Source organism: Petaurus breviceps, unplaced genomic scaffold (genome assembly GCF_028583685.1).
Source record: "Petaurus breviceps papuanus isolate PSGF00001 unplaced genomic scaffold, PetGlider_PUasm1.0 90849, whole genome shotgun sequence".
Taxonomy (NCBI): Eukaryota; Metazoa; Chordata; class Mammalia; order Diprotodontia; family Petauridae; genus Petaurus; species Petaurus breviceps.
The window spans coordinates 16,468,220-16,486,970 of record NW_027187361.1 but is presented as its reverse complement, the minus strand read 5'-3'; the positions used below and the strand labels follow the sequence as shown (position 1 = coordinate 16,486,970).

The window sequence follows — 18,751 nt, the reverse complement described above, 5'->3', positions numbered from 1 at the left end:
ATAGCCTCTATTCCCAGAGAGATTGCATTCAAAGAGGCAAATGCTTCGTTTTGCATATAATAATAAATATGACTGAGCACGTGTGCAGGCACACACATATGTATGGATATGTATTAACACAGTATACACCCTAAGCATTTGTCATCTATAGATTGACATTATGGGAATTTTAAAATTAGTGGAATCTTTCATTATAAGGTGAAAAAAATTGAGGCAGAGAAGGAGGGATGCTTTGTCTTCTAATATACAGGGATTTAAATTGCATCAGCATTTATTATATTATCCTGAAGGTCCTGTGCTGGGTGTTGGGAAAGAAAGCTAGAAAGAAGACCCTGCTGTCCGAGAGCTTGCAATCTAGTTGGGAAGAAATTAGTGTTGTGCTGGGCCATTGTACCCGTGTTAGAGCACGGCTAAGCCTTAACCTCCCTCTGAGGTAGGATGAAGATGTTCATTAACAAAGGATGGCTTTGTAAGGGCTGATGCACTTTCTGCCATAGAACACAGAGACTGTTACCATATGTGATGATTATGGCATGTGTGCTCATTGTAATGTGTACTATCAGTAACCTGTGTTGGAGGAATGAAAACTGGGGGGAGAGGAACAGCGAGGGTGGGATAGGCTCATTAATAATACCAAGACATTGTCCCAGTAAGGTACATGGGGAGTGCATATTTGTATTTTATAAATACGGTAATGAATTTACAAAGATAGCTTGGAACAGATACCACCAGAAAGACTATTTTGCTTTCAGTCCCAACATTGCCTTCTAAATATGATGTTTGCAGCTTAGTTTAAGAACTGATTATAGTTTAGTGTCTAAAAGCTTTATTCTCTTTAGTCACTCCTCATGCCCATTTTAAGAGTTTGTCACTGATGTGCCCTGCATATCTAAGGATTTATTTTCAGTAAATCGGATTGAGGAATTTAATCAGCAAATATTTATTAAGCATTTATTTTGTGCCAGGCCCTTTGCTTGACTCTGGGGAAACAAATACATAGAAACAGTCTCTTCTGAAAGTGAGCTTATATCCTAATCAATGAGTCATATATGTAAACAACATGTAGCATAAATATGAAGTTTATAAATGCAAACATATACAAAGTAGTTAAATATAAAGTTGGGAGTGAGAATACTAGCAGGAGGGTCCAGGAAAGCTGATGCAGAAGATGACCAGTTTGAACTGCCATCTTAAAGTAAAAGAGGGACCCTAAGAAAGAGGTAAGAAGAGAAAACATCCCAGGTGTGAGGAGGCACAGCCGCAGGATATGGGGTGTTTTTTGTGCAAGGAGAATGTCATTTTGTCTCTATTGCAGAGTATGGGAGGGAGAGTAATGTCCATTGAAGCTGGGAAGGTAAGTTGGACTAAGCTTATTTAGGGCCTTAAAGCTGAACAGAAGAGTTTCTGTTTTATCCTATAGGCAATAGGAATTGGTTGTAGAGGACAGTCACATATATATATATAAATCATAACTGCCCTTAAAGAGAATTCCAAAGTGTACGTCATGACTTAATTTGACAAGTCTCACATTCTAAAGCAGATCAAAGATCTCTCAGGGCCAGCAAGAATTACTGTGGGTTTCACATTAACCTAAGTACAATTTCAACTATGAATGCATTTCATTTTATGAAAACAGATCTTGGGTCAGAAATAATGGCATTCATAGTTTAATGCCTTGTACACCCTCATTTCTTAGATTGCCACAGCATTTCCATGTATTCTTACTCTCAGTCCTGCTCCTGTGAAGAACTCCCTCATTTTACAGATGAGGAAACTGAGGTCCAGAGAGGTGAAGTGACTTATCCTGAATCACACAGGTAGTAAGTAGCAGAGCTAGGATTTGAACCCAGCTCCTCTGACTCCAAATCCTGTTTCCACCACTTTCTTATGCTGCTAAGTTTGTATTTTGTTTTTTGTCGAAGGGTAGCATTGGTGTTTTCAGCCAGTTATTAGTAGAGAAGTACTGTTAAAGGGGTATTACATTCAGCATTTAAGTGCCTAACTTGTATGCTGGTGATTAGAAGTGACACAGACCCTGCTCTCTAGGAGCTTCAGAGGCAGGAAAGTACGGGCACACAAATAACTAGGCAGAGTGGTGATTGAAAAGAGCGAGTCTACCCACAGTGCTGTTGGAGGATCCCTTGATCACTGGGAGAGAAGTAAGTGAAGTAGGAGGCAGCGCTTCTCGGATGATGCTATGAAAAAACAGAGAGGCTTCAGTCTGTGGAGGATGGCAAGGGTTGGGGAGTGCATTCTAGGGACGGGGTGAGAAAAGGCATAGAAATGGGAGGGGCAGGGAAGAATGGGATTGGCCAGAATGCAGGATAATGTGAGAGACTAGGTTGTAGCCAGATTCGAAAGGACTTTCAGTGCTGGAATCTGGCATCATACTTTATTTAGTAGATGATGGGAGCCTCTCTTCTTGATCATATCAGGAAGGTTATTCAGAGAAAAGTGTGGAGGCACAGGAAAAGATGGGTCCTGGGAATGGATTCGGTCTAAAAAGCTGCTAGAGTGTGATAGCTATGAAAGAGGGAGTGTTACCTGCTGGTTAGAGTAAGTAGGGTTTGGGTTTTTGGTTGTGCTCCTTTACTTGGCCCTGTTATGACCGATGTTACTGGGTAGCCTTTCCTGTCTAAATGCCTTAACATGCCATTGAAATAATAAACTTGTGTGTGATCTTTTCTTGAATAATTTTATAATGTTATAGGGTGATAGATATGACGTTATTTTAAAAGTTAAAGGCAGCATAAAGATGTGACATGCAAATATAATATCCTGTGATATAATGGCACAGCACTATTATGTTTGAAGGGGCTTTAAGTACAATAGGCCAGAGTTTACCACCTTATCACTTGCCAGCAGTGATACCATAAATACACGCACACCCCATACAGATGTTTATAAAGCTAATTTCTAGAAAAAAGACTAATACCTCTGTGACTTTTTGTGTTAAGAGACAAGCTTCATTACTGTGTAATGTTTAAATGATACACAGTACTTGGAGTCAGATTTGGCTCATGATTAGAACTAAATCATGGACTAATCCGCAGATTTATAATGTGTAATCAATATGTAATTGAAGTAGTTCTGAAAACCTTTCTGTGAATGAATAAGTCCTAACTAACGTTTATTGGGATCATGACTTGTAGTGCAGAAGGTAAACTGCATTTATAATCAAACAGTACAATAATACTAATAACATTTTGGGATCTTTTTTATATAAATTGTTATCTAAATAGAACTGTTTAGAATCAATACTATTGAGTGTGGTACTTGAAAACCCTTTTAAATCACAACCTTAGCATTGTCTTCTGTTTTTTTCCATAGGCATTGTGAGAATACAGTGTCATCAGAGGAATGTGAAGCTATGTATCATTTTGTGTATGCGACATACAGACCCTTAGCTGTAGTAGCCGGGGAATTGCTCTGCAAAAGGTATCTTCTCCATCATACTCTTTAAAAAATCAAGCTACTGTGCCCGTTTGTGTTGCTGCAGCAGATGTCTGCTCTGTGGAAGGGGCGTTTAACCTGAGATGGGCCATTTTGGGAGCCAGTCGACCTCCTTACTCAGTCGGCAGTCAGCAGGGGGCTTCTTGTTCCTCGGGCTCTCTCCTAAACTTATCTTCAAGAAGGAAAAAGAAAGGAAAGAGCCCCAAGTCTGACCATTTGTCAGCATCGCCTTCCCTGCCCTCCCATATTGTGGAATCTTACTCATTTGCTGACTTGATTTATCGTCGGTTAGTACCGAAAGTGGAAGCCAGGGTTTATCCTTGTCTGCTTCTTAATGTTAAAGTGTAGCCTTTCTTAAGAAAGTGTCCACACGGACCTCACACTCAATTTTCAGCCTATCCTTTTGATAATATCTGGTTATGTGTAACAGTGAAATATGAAATGATTCATCATCACGGTTTATTTCACATTATTTGTCATAGTGGGATTTGCAGTAGTTGGGAGCTTTTAAATGTTCAAAAGGTGATTTTAAAACCGCAGAAGAAGTGAGAATCCTTTTTAACTGTGTCACTTCTCCCTGTATCTGGCTTGTTTCTGAGGATCCTCGTTAGAGAAGGAATGGATATCGAACTTCCGACTTCTGCAGGGGCCTGGGAGTCTGACATGATGACTTGCTGCTGCCATGTGCTGATATAGCTACTAAACCTCCTTCCCACCCTATGATCTTCATTGTGTGATGTCAGGGGAGATGTTATCTAGAGTGAGGTTAGGGGTGTAGCCAGTGCTTTGACCCTTTAAGAGTTAACTAGTACACCTAACAATTGCCCTCCAAAAAGCAAAAAAAAAAAAAAGTTAACTAGTAGCTCCACAGTTTCCAAGTTCAATGATAAATAACTTAAATGAATAGTAATCTTGTGATAGTTTTTAAGTTCAAAATCCTGAAAGAATTTCTAATCCTTTGCAGGTTGATTATATGCATGGCTGAATGAGAACCTCTCCTTTTCTTTTTTTCTTCCCAGGCTCTTTTGTCTCCCACCAGGTGAAGAGGAGACTCCTCAGTTCAAGAAGAAAAATAAGTTTGTTTATAGCCTCAGACGCTTGAAAAAACTTATTACTTTCTTCTTGAGCCATGGGGTGAGGAAAAGACTTTCTTTTTGCTGGGAAGTGGTGTTACTAGGCCTGAGAATATTTTTAAAAGTCTGAGTATTTACTGGTGGAACCATCTTGTTTTGTTTTGAAATTAGACTTGATGATAAACTATAGAATTACTGGGATTTGATATTTGTCAGCTTTTGATTGGAGTAAAGTGGCAACATTCATACAGTCCCCTGTAAGATGATGATATTCTTTGCTTGTTTGGGATATGTTATGTTAGCTACTGTATAACCATGGAACTATGGAAAAATGAAATCTGGATCTGTTTTTGGTGCTGACTAGTCAAGTGGGGAACTTACTTGTGGTGTGGTTTATATTTATAAGGAATATTAGACTTTTTTGTAGTTTTGTTTGCCCTTGATCCTTATATTATATCATCTTAAAAAATTCTCTTTTAGTTTCATAAACATGTCACCTACTTGGTGGATAGCTTGTGGGACTGGGAAGACGGTTTGCTGAGAGACTGGGAGTGTTTGACAAATCTTTTAAGGGACAAGCCCATGAGAAAGGAAGAAGGTGAGAGACAAGATTTTGGGGTCTCCTTAAATGCCTTTTCCTAATAGTTTAGGGGGAGATGGCTTATCCTATCCAGGGACCATCCAGAAGCCATGGAACCCAACTGGAATACTCATTCTAAGTTCGAAGCCTCACTGGTCTGGACCTGGCATGGGACAAGGTGATAAATCTCTATGAACACATAATTTCATTTTCTGAATCTGTAAACTGTTGTTATCCTTTAGTTTTTCATACTTCGGAGAAACCTTAGGTGTTATAAACCAAATTTATTTTTTTTAGTTTATCTAACCTATACTGATTTACCCATATGTATTTAAAAACATTTGTTGGCTAGAAGACTCTTAAAAGTATAAATTTCATTTACTTTCTATTTGATTGTAAAATGTGGGTAGCTTCAAGGAATGTGTTCTAGAGGCCCTGTGTCTTGTTAGATTATGTAACATCCTTTGCTGACAAAAAAGATGTATTAACTGAAGTACTACTTGATGTTATTCCATGGGAAGAAGGCCATTTTGTGATTAAAAATTGGAATCTGCCCTTTTTGACCTTTAGTTGAAGTTTACTAACACTTCGTCTTTAGGATCATATACTTTATTGAAAAGCACTTAACTCTCAGAGTATGGTTGCTTTCCAGAGGAAGTAGTGAATTTCTGTCACTATCTGACAGAATCAGAGAATGTTTGAACTGTGACCTTAGTGGTCACATAATCTAGGATTTCTCAAAATAATTTGCAATACACATGGAACACTTTTGGATCTTGGATGTATTGACAGAAATAATATGTTTATGTGGGGGTCTCAATAAAAGAACTTTTTCTAGTCATACTGGCTGTTATGTGTTTAGTGATTTTTCAAGAGTATTTTGTGAATTGTGAAGCATTACATAAATGTGACGTGTTATTATTGTTCAAGCAAGGACCATGAAGTTCACTACTTTATGCTCCTTCTATTATTTGATCAGTTCTGTTATATGTCCTATCTCCACATGTGCTGTCTTTTGCTTGGTTAAATAGGGCCAAAGTCTTTCTCCTTGGCTCTAACCTAGGGATTTGCCAGCAGTGTTGGTTATAACTGGAGCCACACTGCATGGTGTCTTTGTCATTGTAGCCTTTTGTACTAGGCTCAAGATTGGTTTAATGTATCAAGTGAAGGTATAACTTCAGAGATCTAAATTGCTGAATTAAGTTGAGTAATTCTTTTTACAAGTATGTGCCTCTTATTTCCTCAAGGACACATGGCCTTCTGGCAGAGCTGCTATAATATGGACATTTTTAGGGCTTTGTTCTCACTTTAATTCTTTAAAAGTTATGAAAATGGAGGAGTTTCCTTAGAAATTCAGTGAGTTAGTATTTCTTTGCTCTGAGAAAGAAAAATATTCCCTATTTATAGAATGGTTTAATGGAAACAAACATTTAGGAGGCACAGTGCCGGACCTGGAGTCAGGAACACTAATCTTCCTGAATTCAAATCTGACCTCAGCCATATGATCCTGAGCAAGTCACTTAACCCTGTTTGCCTCAGTTTTCTCATTTGTATAATGATTTAGGGAAGGAAGTGGCAAACCACTCTAGTATCTTTGTCAAGAAAACCCCAAATGGGGTCATGTAGAGTTGTATATAACTGAAAATGAGTCAACAGCAACTAGTGGAAATAGTAGGAATCAGGAAACTGAGTTCTTGTTTCAGTTTTGTTGTGGACCGTGTGACCTTGGACAAGCTACATTTCTCTTGTATTCAATTCTCTTGTATTCTCTACAAGAGAATCTAGATTCTCTGATGTTTAGTTTCTTTATGAAGGGTTTAGACGAGATGGACTCTAAGGTCCCCTCAAGTACCAAACACCATTAGTTTCATTAATAAAGGAAAAGTATGCCTCCTTTCTATTAAATTTATTTTTTTTCTTTTCTGAATTTTTTAGGGATACACTTGACAAAGCCATGTTTTGGTGTGACATATACTTTATTTAAGAAGCTTGATTGGGAAGAGTTTTCCTTACATAAAGCACTTGCTCACTCTGCTCTTTCAGAAGTGGTCAATCCTACGAGCTTACTGAATTTAAAAAGATAAGGAGTGCTGTCTCTCAACAAAATCAGTTCCTAGACTCCTGAATGGAGTTCTTCCCATCTCTCCATTTCTTCTATAAATTTTTTTTCATCGTGAACTTAATCATAAACATTTCACCACCCAAAAACCCCTTAAGAATATAAGAATTAGTATAAGAGACTTTACTTTATGTGCTATTTGTTTGTAACAAGTAATTGGGGAAAATGTTAAGCAGATTTTTCTAAAAGAGGTCTAATATCCAAGCTATATAGAGTTTGACACAAATATATAAGAATGAGTTTTCCTCCGATAAATAGGTGGTCAAAGCATATTTGAATAGGCAATTCTCAAATCAGGAAATAAAACTCATAATTAATAATAAGAATGCTCTAGATCACTAATAGAGAAATTAAAACTAAAAAAGCTGAGATTCTACCTTTCAGCAGTCATATTGTTAAAGATGACAGGAAAATGCTAATTATTGTAGGGGTTATGGGAGAACAGGCACACTAATACCCTGTTGGTGGAGCTGTGAATTGGTGAAACCATTCTGGAAAACAGTTTGGAATCATTCCCACATTTGTTTCTTTTGCTGTATCACTGCATGCTGAATTTCCTTTACCCCCTGAAATTCTCTGATTAGACATTCTGATATGTTCACAGCCTTTACAGATGCCCAGGAAAGTGTCCTGGTGGAAATAATCGCAGCAGCGGTGCGCCAGACTGCAGAGGGCCATCCTCCAGTGGGTCGAGGAGGCAGAAAAGTGAGTGCAATTTCTTTTTACTTAATCCCAGGGCTCTTGTGAACTGCTTTCTTTCTTTCTAGTCCTCTGGAAATTTATAAAATAAATATGAAGTGTGTGACTATATGATAAGACTTTTAAAAAACACATATAAATGCATTGAACTGTATTTTTAAAAATGCTGTATTTCATTGTTGGGCTTTGGCTATTCTAAGCTGTTTATAAGTTAGAGAAGAAAAGTAATGTCATTTTATTATACTTATGTTTTTTACTTTGCTTACTTGAACCTTTTTTTTTTTTGTGCTTTTTGGAGGGCAGTTGGGGTTAAGTGACTTGCCCAAGGTCACAGAGCTATTTTTTGTGTTAAGTGTCTGAGGCCGGATCCGAACCCAGGTCCTCCTGACTCCAGGGCTCTACTCTGCAACGTTTCTTTAGTCAAATTACTTTATCTTCCAAGGCCTTAGTTTCCTCAATTGTAATTTGATAATGTTGGACCAGATGGCCATTGAGGTCCTTTCTAACTCTAGAATTCTAATAGTGGTATTACCCAGTTTGGTCATCTTTCTGACTTGAAGATGAATTTTGGCAGTTCCACAAATTGAAGTCCATCCTTTAAAGATGGAGATTAACTGGCACTAAAAATAGCAGAAAATTCTTCAGTCTTTCAAGACATTTACAAGAGAATAGTTTGAAAACTATTTGAAGGAATTTTCATTTTAACAGTGGGATAAAATGCACACATAGCTAACCAAGACATAAGTGCATAAGACAAGGGTCTCCAGGAGAAATGAACAATTCTGGAGGAGAGTCATTTCTTGTTGAGGCTGATCAAGGACAGTATGAAGCCTGAGCAGGGCCTTGAAAGGGCCAGAGATGGCTCTGTGCAAATGTGCGCAAGTGGTGGAAAGATAGATTAGAGACAGGAATGGCTAGTGATCCATTTGTGTGGAATACAGAGTTCATGAAGTCTGCAGATACACCTTTGAGGCAGATTTTTAATAGTTTGTCCTGTAGGCAGTGGGCAGTTACTGAAGTTTTTTGAGCAGTTTTGAGATGTGATCATATCAGTATATCAAGAAAATTATATTGGTGGTTGCATGAAGGCTAGATTGTTAAGTAGAGAGATTGGCGGTAGGGTGACCAGTTAGGAGTTTATTTCAGTACTCTAGACAGTTGTTAATAAGGGCCTTACATGCTGTGGTGGCACTCTGAGTAAAAAGGGACTGTGGAAAAGTCTTGTGAAGATAGAATTGATAGGATTTAGTATCCAGTAAGTATTCGATATTGAGGGATAGGAAATGATGGAAGACGACTGATGAGTCTGAGTGAATGAGAGGATATTGTTTCAGAGAAGAAATGCAGGTTTGAGGAGAAAATGATTAGTTCTCTTTTGGAAATGTTGAGTTGGAAGTTCCAGGGGCTATTGAGTTAGCAGTATTCATCAGACAGTTGGGAATGTGAGGTTAGACTTCTGGGGGAGACATGAGGATTATATAGGTGTATTTAGGAGTATTCTGCTTTGATGAAAATTAAAACCATTGAGAAAAGACAATTGGATTTGTTGTTTGAGGTTGCTAGTGACTTTGATGAAAACAATTTTGGTAAAGTCCTATGAGCTGAAGCCTGATTTCAAGGGGGTTGAAGATAAGGAAATGGAATCATCTTTCTAGAATATTGGCAGTGAAGCAAAGGAAATATCTAGAATGATTATTTGAAGAGACAGCAGTGTGAGGCTTCCTTACCACTTTTTTCATTATTTTTATTGAAATTCTTGACCATTTGTTACTCTAGGTGAATTTTGTTATTTTTTCCATCAAGTAAACTTTTGGTAGTTTGATTTTCATGACACTGAATTCATAAATTAGATAGTATCATTATTATTGTTATTATATTGGCTTGGCCTCCTCATGAGTTGTTCATATTTCTACATTTATTCACACCTATATTTAGTAAGGATCCCTGAACTGTTGTTAAATAGTATTTAGAAGTTGCATTCATATAGTTCCTGTGTGTTATCTTGGTAGATGGGCTTCCAAGGATTTTATATATTCCATAGTTATCTTAAATGGAATTTCTCTTTCTTTTTGCTGGATTTTCTTGGTAATATATAGAAATACTGATGATTTATGTGGATTTATGTAGTATTTTGTAACTTTGTTGAAGTTATTGTTTCAGTTAATTTTGTAGTTGAATCTCTAGGGTTCTCAAAAAAGTGATAACTTTGTTTCCTTTTTGCCTATACTTTTTAGTTCCCCAATTTATTTTTTCTTGTTGCTATAATTAGTATTACTAGAACTTTTGCATATGATAGTGATGTGGTAAGAATCTTTGCTTTACTTCTAGTCTTATTGGAGAAGCTTCTAATTATCCCCATTACAAATAATGTAGGCTCTTAGTTTTTTTAAAAACGTATTATTGTTGTGTTAAGTGAAGGTCCATTTTTTCCTAGATTTTTCTTTTTTAAAACAGAAATGGGCATTGTATTTAGTCAAAAGTTTTTTTTTGCATCTGTTGACTTAATCATATGATTTTTATTTTTCTTGGCATTAATATAGTCTTTTATATTTACATTTATGGTTTTCCTAGTAATGAACCAATTCCATATTCATGGTATAAACTGAACTTGTTTATGGTTTATAATCTTTTTGATAAGTGGCTTCTTTGCTAAAATTTGATTTAGTTTTTTTTGCATTCATGTTCACTTGGGATTGGTTCATAGTTTTCTTTTTCTTTTTATTCTCTCTGGTAAGGTATCAAGACCATATTTATATCACAAAAGGATAGGATCCCTTTTCCTATTTTTTAAACAATTTTTGTAATATTAGAATTAATTCTTTGAATAGTCAATAGAATTCACTTGTAAATCCATCTGATTTCCAAGATTTTTTTTTCTCTAGGAGTTCTTTAGGACTTGTTCAATTTCTTTTTTAAAAATCAGATTATTTAAATTTTCTATTTCTTGCTCTGTTAATCTGAGCATTTCATATTTTTTTAAAAATCCATCCATTTAATTTATCAGTTTAATTCATTCAAGGTAACATTTAAACTCTGATACGGAATCAGTGATATTGAGCCTTGTCTAAGCCTTGTCTTGTGCCTTGTGCTTTTTCTGCAGGCCCTCACAGCAAAGGAGAAGAGAGCTCAAATGGAAGACCGCATCCGGATGACTGAGCGTTTCATCATAGTGCTTCCTGAGCTCTTGGCCAAGGTGCGGGGCAGCTGCATCCTGAGCTGGCGTTCAACATTCCGTTGGAATTCCGGCAGCACTCTCATGTTTTGTTGTTGTTTTTTTTTCTGTAGTATTCATCGGATACAGAAAAAGTGACAAACTTCCTGCAAATTCCCCAGTATTATAATTTGAATATGTATGTTGCTGGACACCTGGAGAAGGTGAATAAGGAAGAAGGGGAGGGTGACTTGAGGTGGAGAGGGAGGGAGAAGAAAGACTTGTAACTCTTTTTTTGAGCTAATGGAGCAGATCTAGGGAGATAGTGTTGATACAGCAGCTACGATTTTTGATGGTCATAGAAACTGTTGCCTGAGATATAATACACTTCTATAATTTTCAGAGGCTTTATCCTCACTAAGTTCTGTTATTGTATGAAACCAGCCCTTTTGCATTTGTCAGTTATCCTGCTTTTTTAATGTCTTGGTGGATGATTTGAGCTTTCATGCAGGAAACCCACTTTCAGTATAAGCTATAAGCTTCTGTTTTTCGGTCGCTTGTTAAAGATTAGAACTGTGTCGGGTCTGACGCTATGAATGTTATTGGGGTGGTGGGGAGCCCTTTAGAGTAATTGCTATGAAAATTACAGAGACCTTTCCTAGAGATTCTCTCTTAGCTGCTAAGAGAACTTAGATTTTAGCAGAAATAGATATCCTACTGGGAGGTAGAGTTGAGGCAAGAGAGTAATTATTGAAGAGGAGTGATGATTGTGTGGTGTCTTATTTGGGGACATTTAGGGCAAGAAACAGATGATGATGTTTAGTCAGATATGTTTTTAAGGGTTTCATTTTTATTGATTGATTTTTTTGCATGTCTGCCAACGCCTTATTGTTCAGAAGGGTCAGTAGGGACTGGTCGACGCTGAGTGGGAGCTTACTTATCACCTCTTTTGGTGTTTACTGAGTGCTCCTGATTTTCCCCTTGTGGTTTTAGGGGATGATGTGGGGTGAGGGGTATGGGTGGGGAGAATGAGTAAGTTGGAAAGAATTTGCCAGCCGAATAATTGTAATTTCTAAAGTGTTTTCATATTACATTTCAAGAACCTGGTCTATTTTTTTCTATTATCTGATTTTTTTCCTTCATTTTCTTTACCTCACCCCCAAAAACGCTCACAGTTTCCCTTTATTAAACCATCTCCTTCCATTCCTCCATGCTCCCTAGAGCAGGGTTCTTAACTTTATGGTGTCCTGGACTCCTTTTAAAGTCTGAGGTTTACGAACCCTTTCTTAGAATAATGTTTTTAAATGTATAAAATGGAATTACAAAGACAAACAGTGGTATTGAAGTACATTCTATAGCAAGGATGACTGTGAGTGTATGAGATGCGGTGGATCGCATAAGTATAATAATGTAGAGGTAGTGATGAATGTAAATGATCATTGGAGAATTCTGCAACAACTGTGCTAGGAAAACATCTGTGATTTCTGTTAGTGACAAAAGTACTGGCTGGGATTGTTGTCTACATTTATGACTGAAAGCAATAAGAAATTTCTGTGAGAGGTTTTCCCCATCCAAGTTTACAGACCCCTTGAAAGCTATATATGACCCCTTGGGTGTCTTTGTACACCAGGTTAAGAACCCCTTCCCTAAGGTCTGATTGCTAAAAGTCTAGAATGATAGATGTACAGTTGTAAATGCTGTTTACTTTCCGAGTGGTTTGGGAGTGCATGCATTGTACTGAACTCTATGTTTAGAGGCAGAGGAACTGGGTTCAAATCCTGCTTCTTAATAGCTTTGGGACCTTGGGCAAGTCACTTAACCTTTTAGGACCTCAATTTTCTCTTCTGTAAAATGAAGGGATTGGATTAGATGCTGTCTTCTGAGCCTTTCCCATTCTAGATCTCTGATCCTATGACCATATATGTGTACATATATGTTCATATATACACATGCTTGTGTATGTAAATATATAAAATATATTTGTACTTTTAGAAAATGGTAAAATTAGATACTCAGATGAATTTGTGGTCTCGTCATTTTGGTTATTCCCTTCATTAATGTAGATTGCTATGCAAACATGGCATTCTTGGTGAAGTCTCATGCATTTCCCCTCTCTGCTGAGGGTTTTCCTTGATTTCTTTCGACACTGTGAGGCTACCAACAAGGCACAGGGAATAGATATCCAGTGACGATTCCTCAGTCTTGCCACAGTCTGTTTTCTTTTTCTTTTCAGATTTTTAAAATGACATTTGTTATTTCAGTTCTTCATGATTCCTTGTTTGTAATGTGTACACAATGCAGGGGACACATTACCATTGTTAATACAATCCGTAGAGCAGTAACATTGCATAATACTTGACAAAGTGCTCTTCTCACACTGGCCGATGAGGCAGGTTAGCACAGTTTTTTTCCTCTTTAGCTGAGCATCTGGGCTCAGTGCGGATCAGCGACTTGCCTAAGATTATATGGCTGGCCAGGACTGACGCTGGAATTTGAGCTCAGATTTTCTGGTTCTGAGGCCCATTACTCCTTCTGCTCATTATACTGAGAGCTTTTTGGTTCTCCTGATTCTTGTCATATGCTTCCGCTTTTCCTCCTTCAAATTCGCTCTCTTCTCCTTAGTACAGTACTCAGAGCTCACCGGATGCTCAACAAGTGCTTGTTAACTTAGCTCTTCCTTCTTGGATTAGAGTTGTTAAGCAGCCCTTGGGATGGTGACCTGGCCCTCCTCATGAGACCCTGCATTTCTTCGTAGTACTTGAATGCATTGCTAAAGGAGGTGAAAGAGCTTGTGCACAGACACACTGACCTTAATGTCCTTGAGGCCTGCTCCAAGGTATACAGCATCCTCTGCAATCAGCAGTTTGCATTTTACCCTGTGGTGACTGAGGCCCTACACCAGCTAATAGATGAGGTAGCGAAGGACTTCTCCCAGCTGCTCGATGACTTCTTCCAAGAGGTAAGTACAAACAGGGCTGGTAATTGATGAGGTGATTCTCATGGAGGATGAGGGTGGTGGTGGTCAGTAGTAACTAGAAGGGCATGAAAGATGACACTTCTAACATTTATATTGAGGAAACTTAGCATTCCAACCCCTAAAAGAGGAAATTCTTCTGCTTACAAAGATAGATGACATGAGGTGGCTTGTCCCAGTTGAATGTCTCTCATTTCAGATTTGAGCTTCTGACTGGATCTAATGAGGTAGCAGCCCTGGTTTTGAAAAGTAGTAGGTTACCTGACATTAGTTCTTGACGTAGTTCTTGATGTTAGAGGTGATACAGCAAACAAGTGTTTTTCTTTTGTTGTTTGAATGCACAGAAAACCTCTACAATCTGCTTGTGTTAAATAGGCTGACTGGGGTTTTCGTTGAATAATCTATACTAGGTAACCTTGGAGAAGGAGGCGAAATCCCTGCTGATGGCCATAGAATTAGTTTTTTTCTATTACAAAGCATCTTGCGGTCATTAATCCAGGTCTGGACATGTGTATTTTTTGTATCTGGAAAGTAGCAGGGTTTTTGAGGAACATGGTGTAGAATAAAATTTTTTATTCATTTTAAAATGCAGAAACAGCTGCTGGAGACATGAATTCTATATGTGAATATGTGACCAAATTCATCATGAAGGAAAGAAAGCTTATTCTTGATGTTTTCTGTCATTTCAGACAGGTGGGCAGGCTGCAGTGGTAGGGAGGCAATTTATATCCAAAGATTTTTTAAACTGTATATTGAACTCAATTCATTTAAGCTGAGATTAAGCATTGAGAGGGTGGAGTTTGGATTTGGTTGAGTTATTTCATCTCTTTCCTTGTAATGAGAAGATTGAGTTAGGCAAAAGATGCTTCCTATTCCTTTCCCCCATTGGTTTCAGGACATTAAGTATTCTCTGTTCTTATTAGAGAACTCTCATGGTTGTGTTAACTTGTATTTCTTTATTTTTTTTTCTTGTGTGATGTGAAGAGGATGGTGGGAAGCAGGATTGGGAGGAGTCATTAGTCATCTTTCAATTGAGCTTTCTTTCCCCATAATCCGAAGGGTAGAGGTGGTTATGTAATAACCACTACAGGGATTTTTTATCTGCATTTTACAGATGTGGAAACTGATGCTTTGAGTGATCAGATGACTTGCCTGTGGGTACAAGACTCGTCCTTCCTCTAAAAGTCTTGATGCCACATGTCCCCGTGTGGTGCCTAAGTCATTTACCCTCCCTGACACTGTCATTTATTTACTCCTCTGTGAAAGGCAGATAATAATGCCTACTTACTTTCCAGAAGTATTGCAAGCGAAGTCCTTTGTTAATCGTAAACAGTTCTTCAAGTGTAAGGTGGTGTTACTGTTTTTGCCTCTCTGTTCCCTCTCTATGTTACAACTGTGAAATGTGATTAAATGTTAAAGAAAGCTTCCAGTGAAGATAAGTAGCTCAGCCAAGTTCTGTTTTTATATTGATGATTGTAGAAGAGCAATCTGTGTGTCCACATTCCTTGTCATTTCTGTTTTTATAACTCATTTAGGAAGAAGGCTCTGGTGTAAGTGAAGAACACATTTTTCGAATGTCCTGCGCCCTAAAAAAACTAACAGCTTTTCACAAGTAAGATAGTTATTTACTTATACATATGTATATAATAAACAGGTCTGTTTACACGTTCTGTGTGTTTCATCAAGACTAGGATTCCTATAGTGTTCATGGGTTCATAAGATTTTTAACGATCCTGGATATGAGAACACTGAAATAATTTTATTTGCAAGAGTTTTTTTCATGTAGCTGGAAACTCCCATGCTTTATGTGTGTTGTTTTCCCTTGGTTTTAATCATGTTGGTAGTAAAAACTTTCACATTCGGCACTACTGTGTGTGGCTAGAATAGTGAAATAGCAGAGGGATCATTATTCTCTCTGCCTCTTTCCCTAAGAATCATTGGAATATCAGTTGGGTTTAGCTGTCCCAGACAGTGCACAGTGAGTGAAGGCTTTGCTTGTACATCTGTCCTTAGTAGCTCTAAGTGTACTTTGCAAAGATCACCTTCCTTCTTCTAGGTACAATCAGATTTCTCTCAAGTTGACAATCTCTCGTGGCACCAAGAAACTGAATCAGGGAGATGGAAGATCTCCATAGGCCATTGAAAGTAGTACCTACTAATGAGGTGCTGCTGTGGCACTGATATTTAATTATTTCATACTGTTGGTTCTTCCTGTTATTACAATGGTTTTACGATCTTTTTTGGTCATCTGTGGGTAGGTGAGATTGAAACATAAACTAAGTAAACTAAAACTAAAAGCAAGTAAACTAAAGCCTTAGTAGTTCCAGTGATTCAGAATTTGTGATAATTGGCATAGGAGCAGAAACTGCTTTCGACTAAAGACAAGTGTTTACTAGAGCAAAGGAGCATAAACAACATTTTTAGGGGAATGCTAAGTCCTTTTAAAATGAGAGACTTCAAATTTCTCATGTACTTTCCTAGCTTATGTACAACTAATTACAAAAATGTTTATTCTTATAAATCATTGTTATTTGTCTATTAAAAATAGCTCTCTCCAACCAGTATCTGATACTAAATCCATAGTAAGTTCAAAATTGGTACATAACCTGAATAGAAAAGGTCATATCTTTTAAAAATTTAGAGAGAAAGATCAGGTATTTTTTACCATTATGAATGAAGGATATTTCTGAAACAAACAAGGGAACAACAGAGAGCATAAAAGATGAAATAGATACTTTAGACTATGTAAAATTTAAAAGCTTTTGTATGAAAAAAAAATCAATGAAGATAGAATTAGAAAGGAAAGTATAGAGTGGGGAAAATATTTGTATCAAACATTACCAATAAATCTGTATCCAAAAATTACAGGGTAATAAATAACCCAAATATATAAAATTTAGAACCATTCCTCTAGACCAATGACTGTTAACCTTCTTTGTAGTATAGACCCCCTTTGGCAGTCTGATGAAGACTTTGCATCCCTTTTCAGAATGGCATTTTAAAATACGTAAACAAAAATACATAGAATTATAAAAGAAACTCAGTTGTGATGACTACAATTATAAACCTTTTCTTAAAAAGTACACCAGACCCCAGGTTAAGATATCTTTGCTCCTTGAGTAAGTGGTCAAAGGGTATGAATAGTATGAATAGTTATCAAAAGAATTGGAAATGCTAGATGACTAATTGAAAACATGGTCCAGAGAGCTGACATTAAGAAAAAGAGGCAGCTGGGTGATGCAGTAGGTCATGGGGTTTGGAGTCAGGAAGACCTGAGTTCAAATCTTGTCATGGATTCTTGCTAGCTATGTGACCCTCATTTCACCCGTCTACTTCAGCTTTCTCACCTGTAAAAGAGGGATGATAAAGTGCCTACCTTCCAGGCTTGTTGTGAGGATTGATGGGACACAGTATTTGTAAAGCACTTTGCAGACCATCAGCTACTAGTCATTGTTATTGTTAAACACAAAACTGAAACAACTCTGAGTTGTTACCCTACACCATATAGCTCGACAAAAGTGACAAGGACAGGAAAGTGTCTTTGTGTGTGGTACTGTAAAGTGGTGAAAAGGGCCCCCTCTCTCCCCACGGCCTTCGACCTAATGATCCCACTGCTCAGAATGTACCGCAGAGAGAGATGCAGAGGCCCAGCATTCATTGCAGCCTCCAAGTGGGTGCTCATTCAGCAAGTATGGTTGTGAAGCGAGAAATGACAAGGAATTCAGAGAAACGCGGGAAGATCTTTTTTTTTTTTCTTTTTAAAGCAATTGGGGTTAAGTAACTTGCTCAAGGTTACACGGCCAGTTATTTTGTGTGGGTGCTAAGTATCTGAGGCCGGAACCAATCCCGGGTCTCCCAACTCCAGGGCCGGCGCTCTTACTCACTGCGCCACCTCGCCACCCCGGGAAGATTTTTAGAAATGGAAGTAGAGTGAAACAGGCAGAGCCAAGAAGGCAGCAGACACAGTGACCAGCACTGTGAGTGAGTCTGATCATCAGAGAAGATTCATCCCTGACCGTCAGTGAGACAGCAGAGTGCTCCCCAGGCAGACAGTGGGTGTCCTCTGCCCTCGAGTGTATAGACGTGGGCACTTGGAGGGCACATCAGCACACACATTCTGAAGCAGTGTCGCTATATCAGAAAAGAGCAAGCATTTGTCTTCCTTTGTTGCAAAAGAGGATTCAGTCTGGAGGGAGGAGACTTTGTGGAAATCCTTGTCATCGGCATTCATATAGTGCTTCAATGTTTGCAAAGTGCTGTGTGTATTGGAAAAGTAAGATCAGCTGCCTTTTACTCCCCATGTTCAGTGATGACGGTACATTAGCTTAATTACGTTCAGCCACTGAAAGGATTAAAACCTCATTTTATGAACATAAGTGTTCTGTAATTGAGACTTTCTTAACTTTGGCTTTCCTTCTGATCCAGTTTGTATTTAAAACTGTGTTTTATCTTTAATTTGTGGACTAAAACAAGCATTTCCGTAAGATAGTGTAACAAGAAAGATGATTGCATATGAAATTGCAAATCTAATATTACATACAATTTGCTATTACTTCATGTAATATGGTTATCATGTAAATTTCTTTTTTTTTTTTTTTATTCTTCCCTTCCCCTGCCCCCTGGTCCTAGATATGGCTGCCATTAGACACAAATAGGTGTGTGTGTGTGTGTGTGTGTGTGTGTGTGTGTGTGTGTGTGTGTG

The 18,751-nt window shown here is 37.9% G+C and overlaps 1 protein-coding gene across 7 annotated transcripts in view; it reads left to right on the top strand.

Annotated features, from left to right (window-relative positions):
* The window catches only part of LOC138149702 (cohesin subunit SA-2-like), a 124,024-nt gene that overhangs the window by 46,393 nt on the left and 58,880 nt on the right, over window positions 1–18,751 (top strand). For all 7 annotated transcript variants that reach the window (XR_011165400.1, XR_011165401.1, XM_069072905.1 and 4 more), the window contains 8 exons: window positions 3,331–3,438; window positions 4,473–4,587; window positions 5,007–5,124; window positions 7,830–7,930; window positions 11,025–11,117; window positions 11,210–11,299; window positions 13,831–14,034; window positions 15,585–15,661. Coding sequence is in view for 5 of the 7 variants with exons in the window: in XM_069072905.1 (XP_068929006.1) it covers window positions 3,331–3,438; window positions 4,473–4,587; window positions 5,007–5,124; window positions 7,830–7,930; window positions 11,025–11,117; window positions 11,210–11,299; window positions 13,831–14,034; window positions 15,585–15,661 (906 nt within the window). In the remaining 2 variants the exon portion in view is untranslated. The remainder of the gene's footprint in view (window positions 1–3,330; window positions 3,439–4,472; window positions 4,588–5,006; window positions 5,125–7,829; window positions 7,931–11,024; window positions 11,118–11,209; window positions 11,300–13,830; window positions 14,035–15,584; window positions 15,662–18,751) is intronic.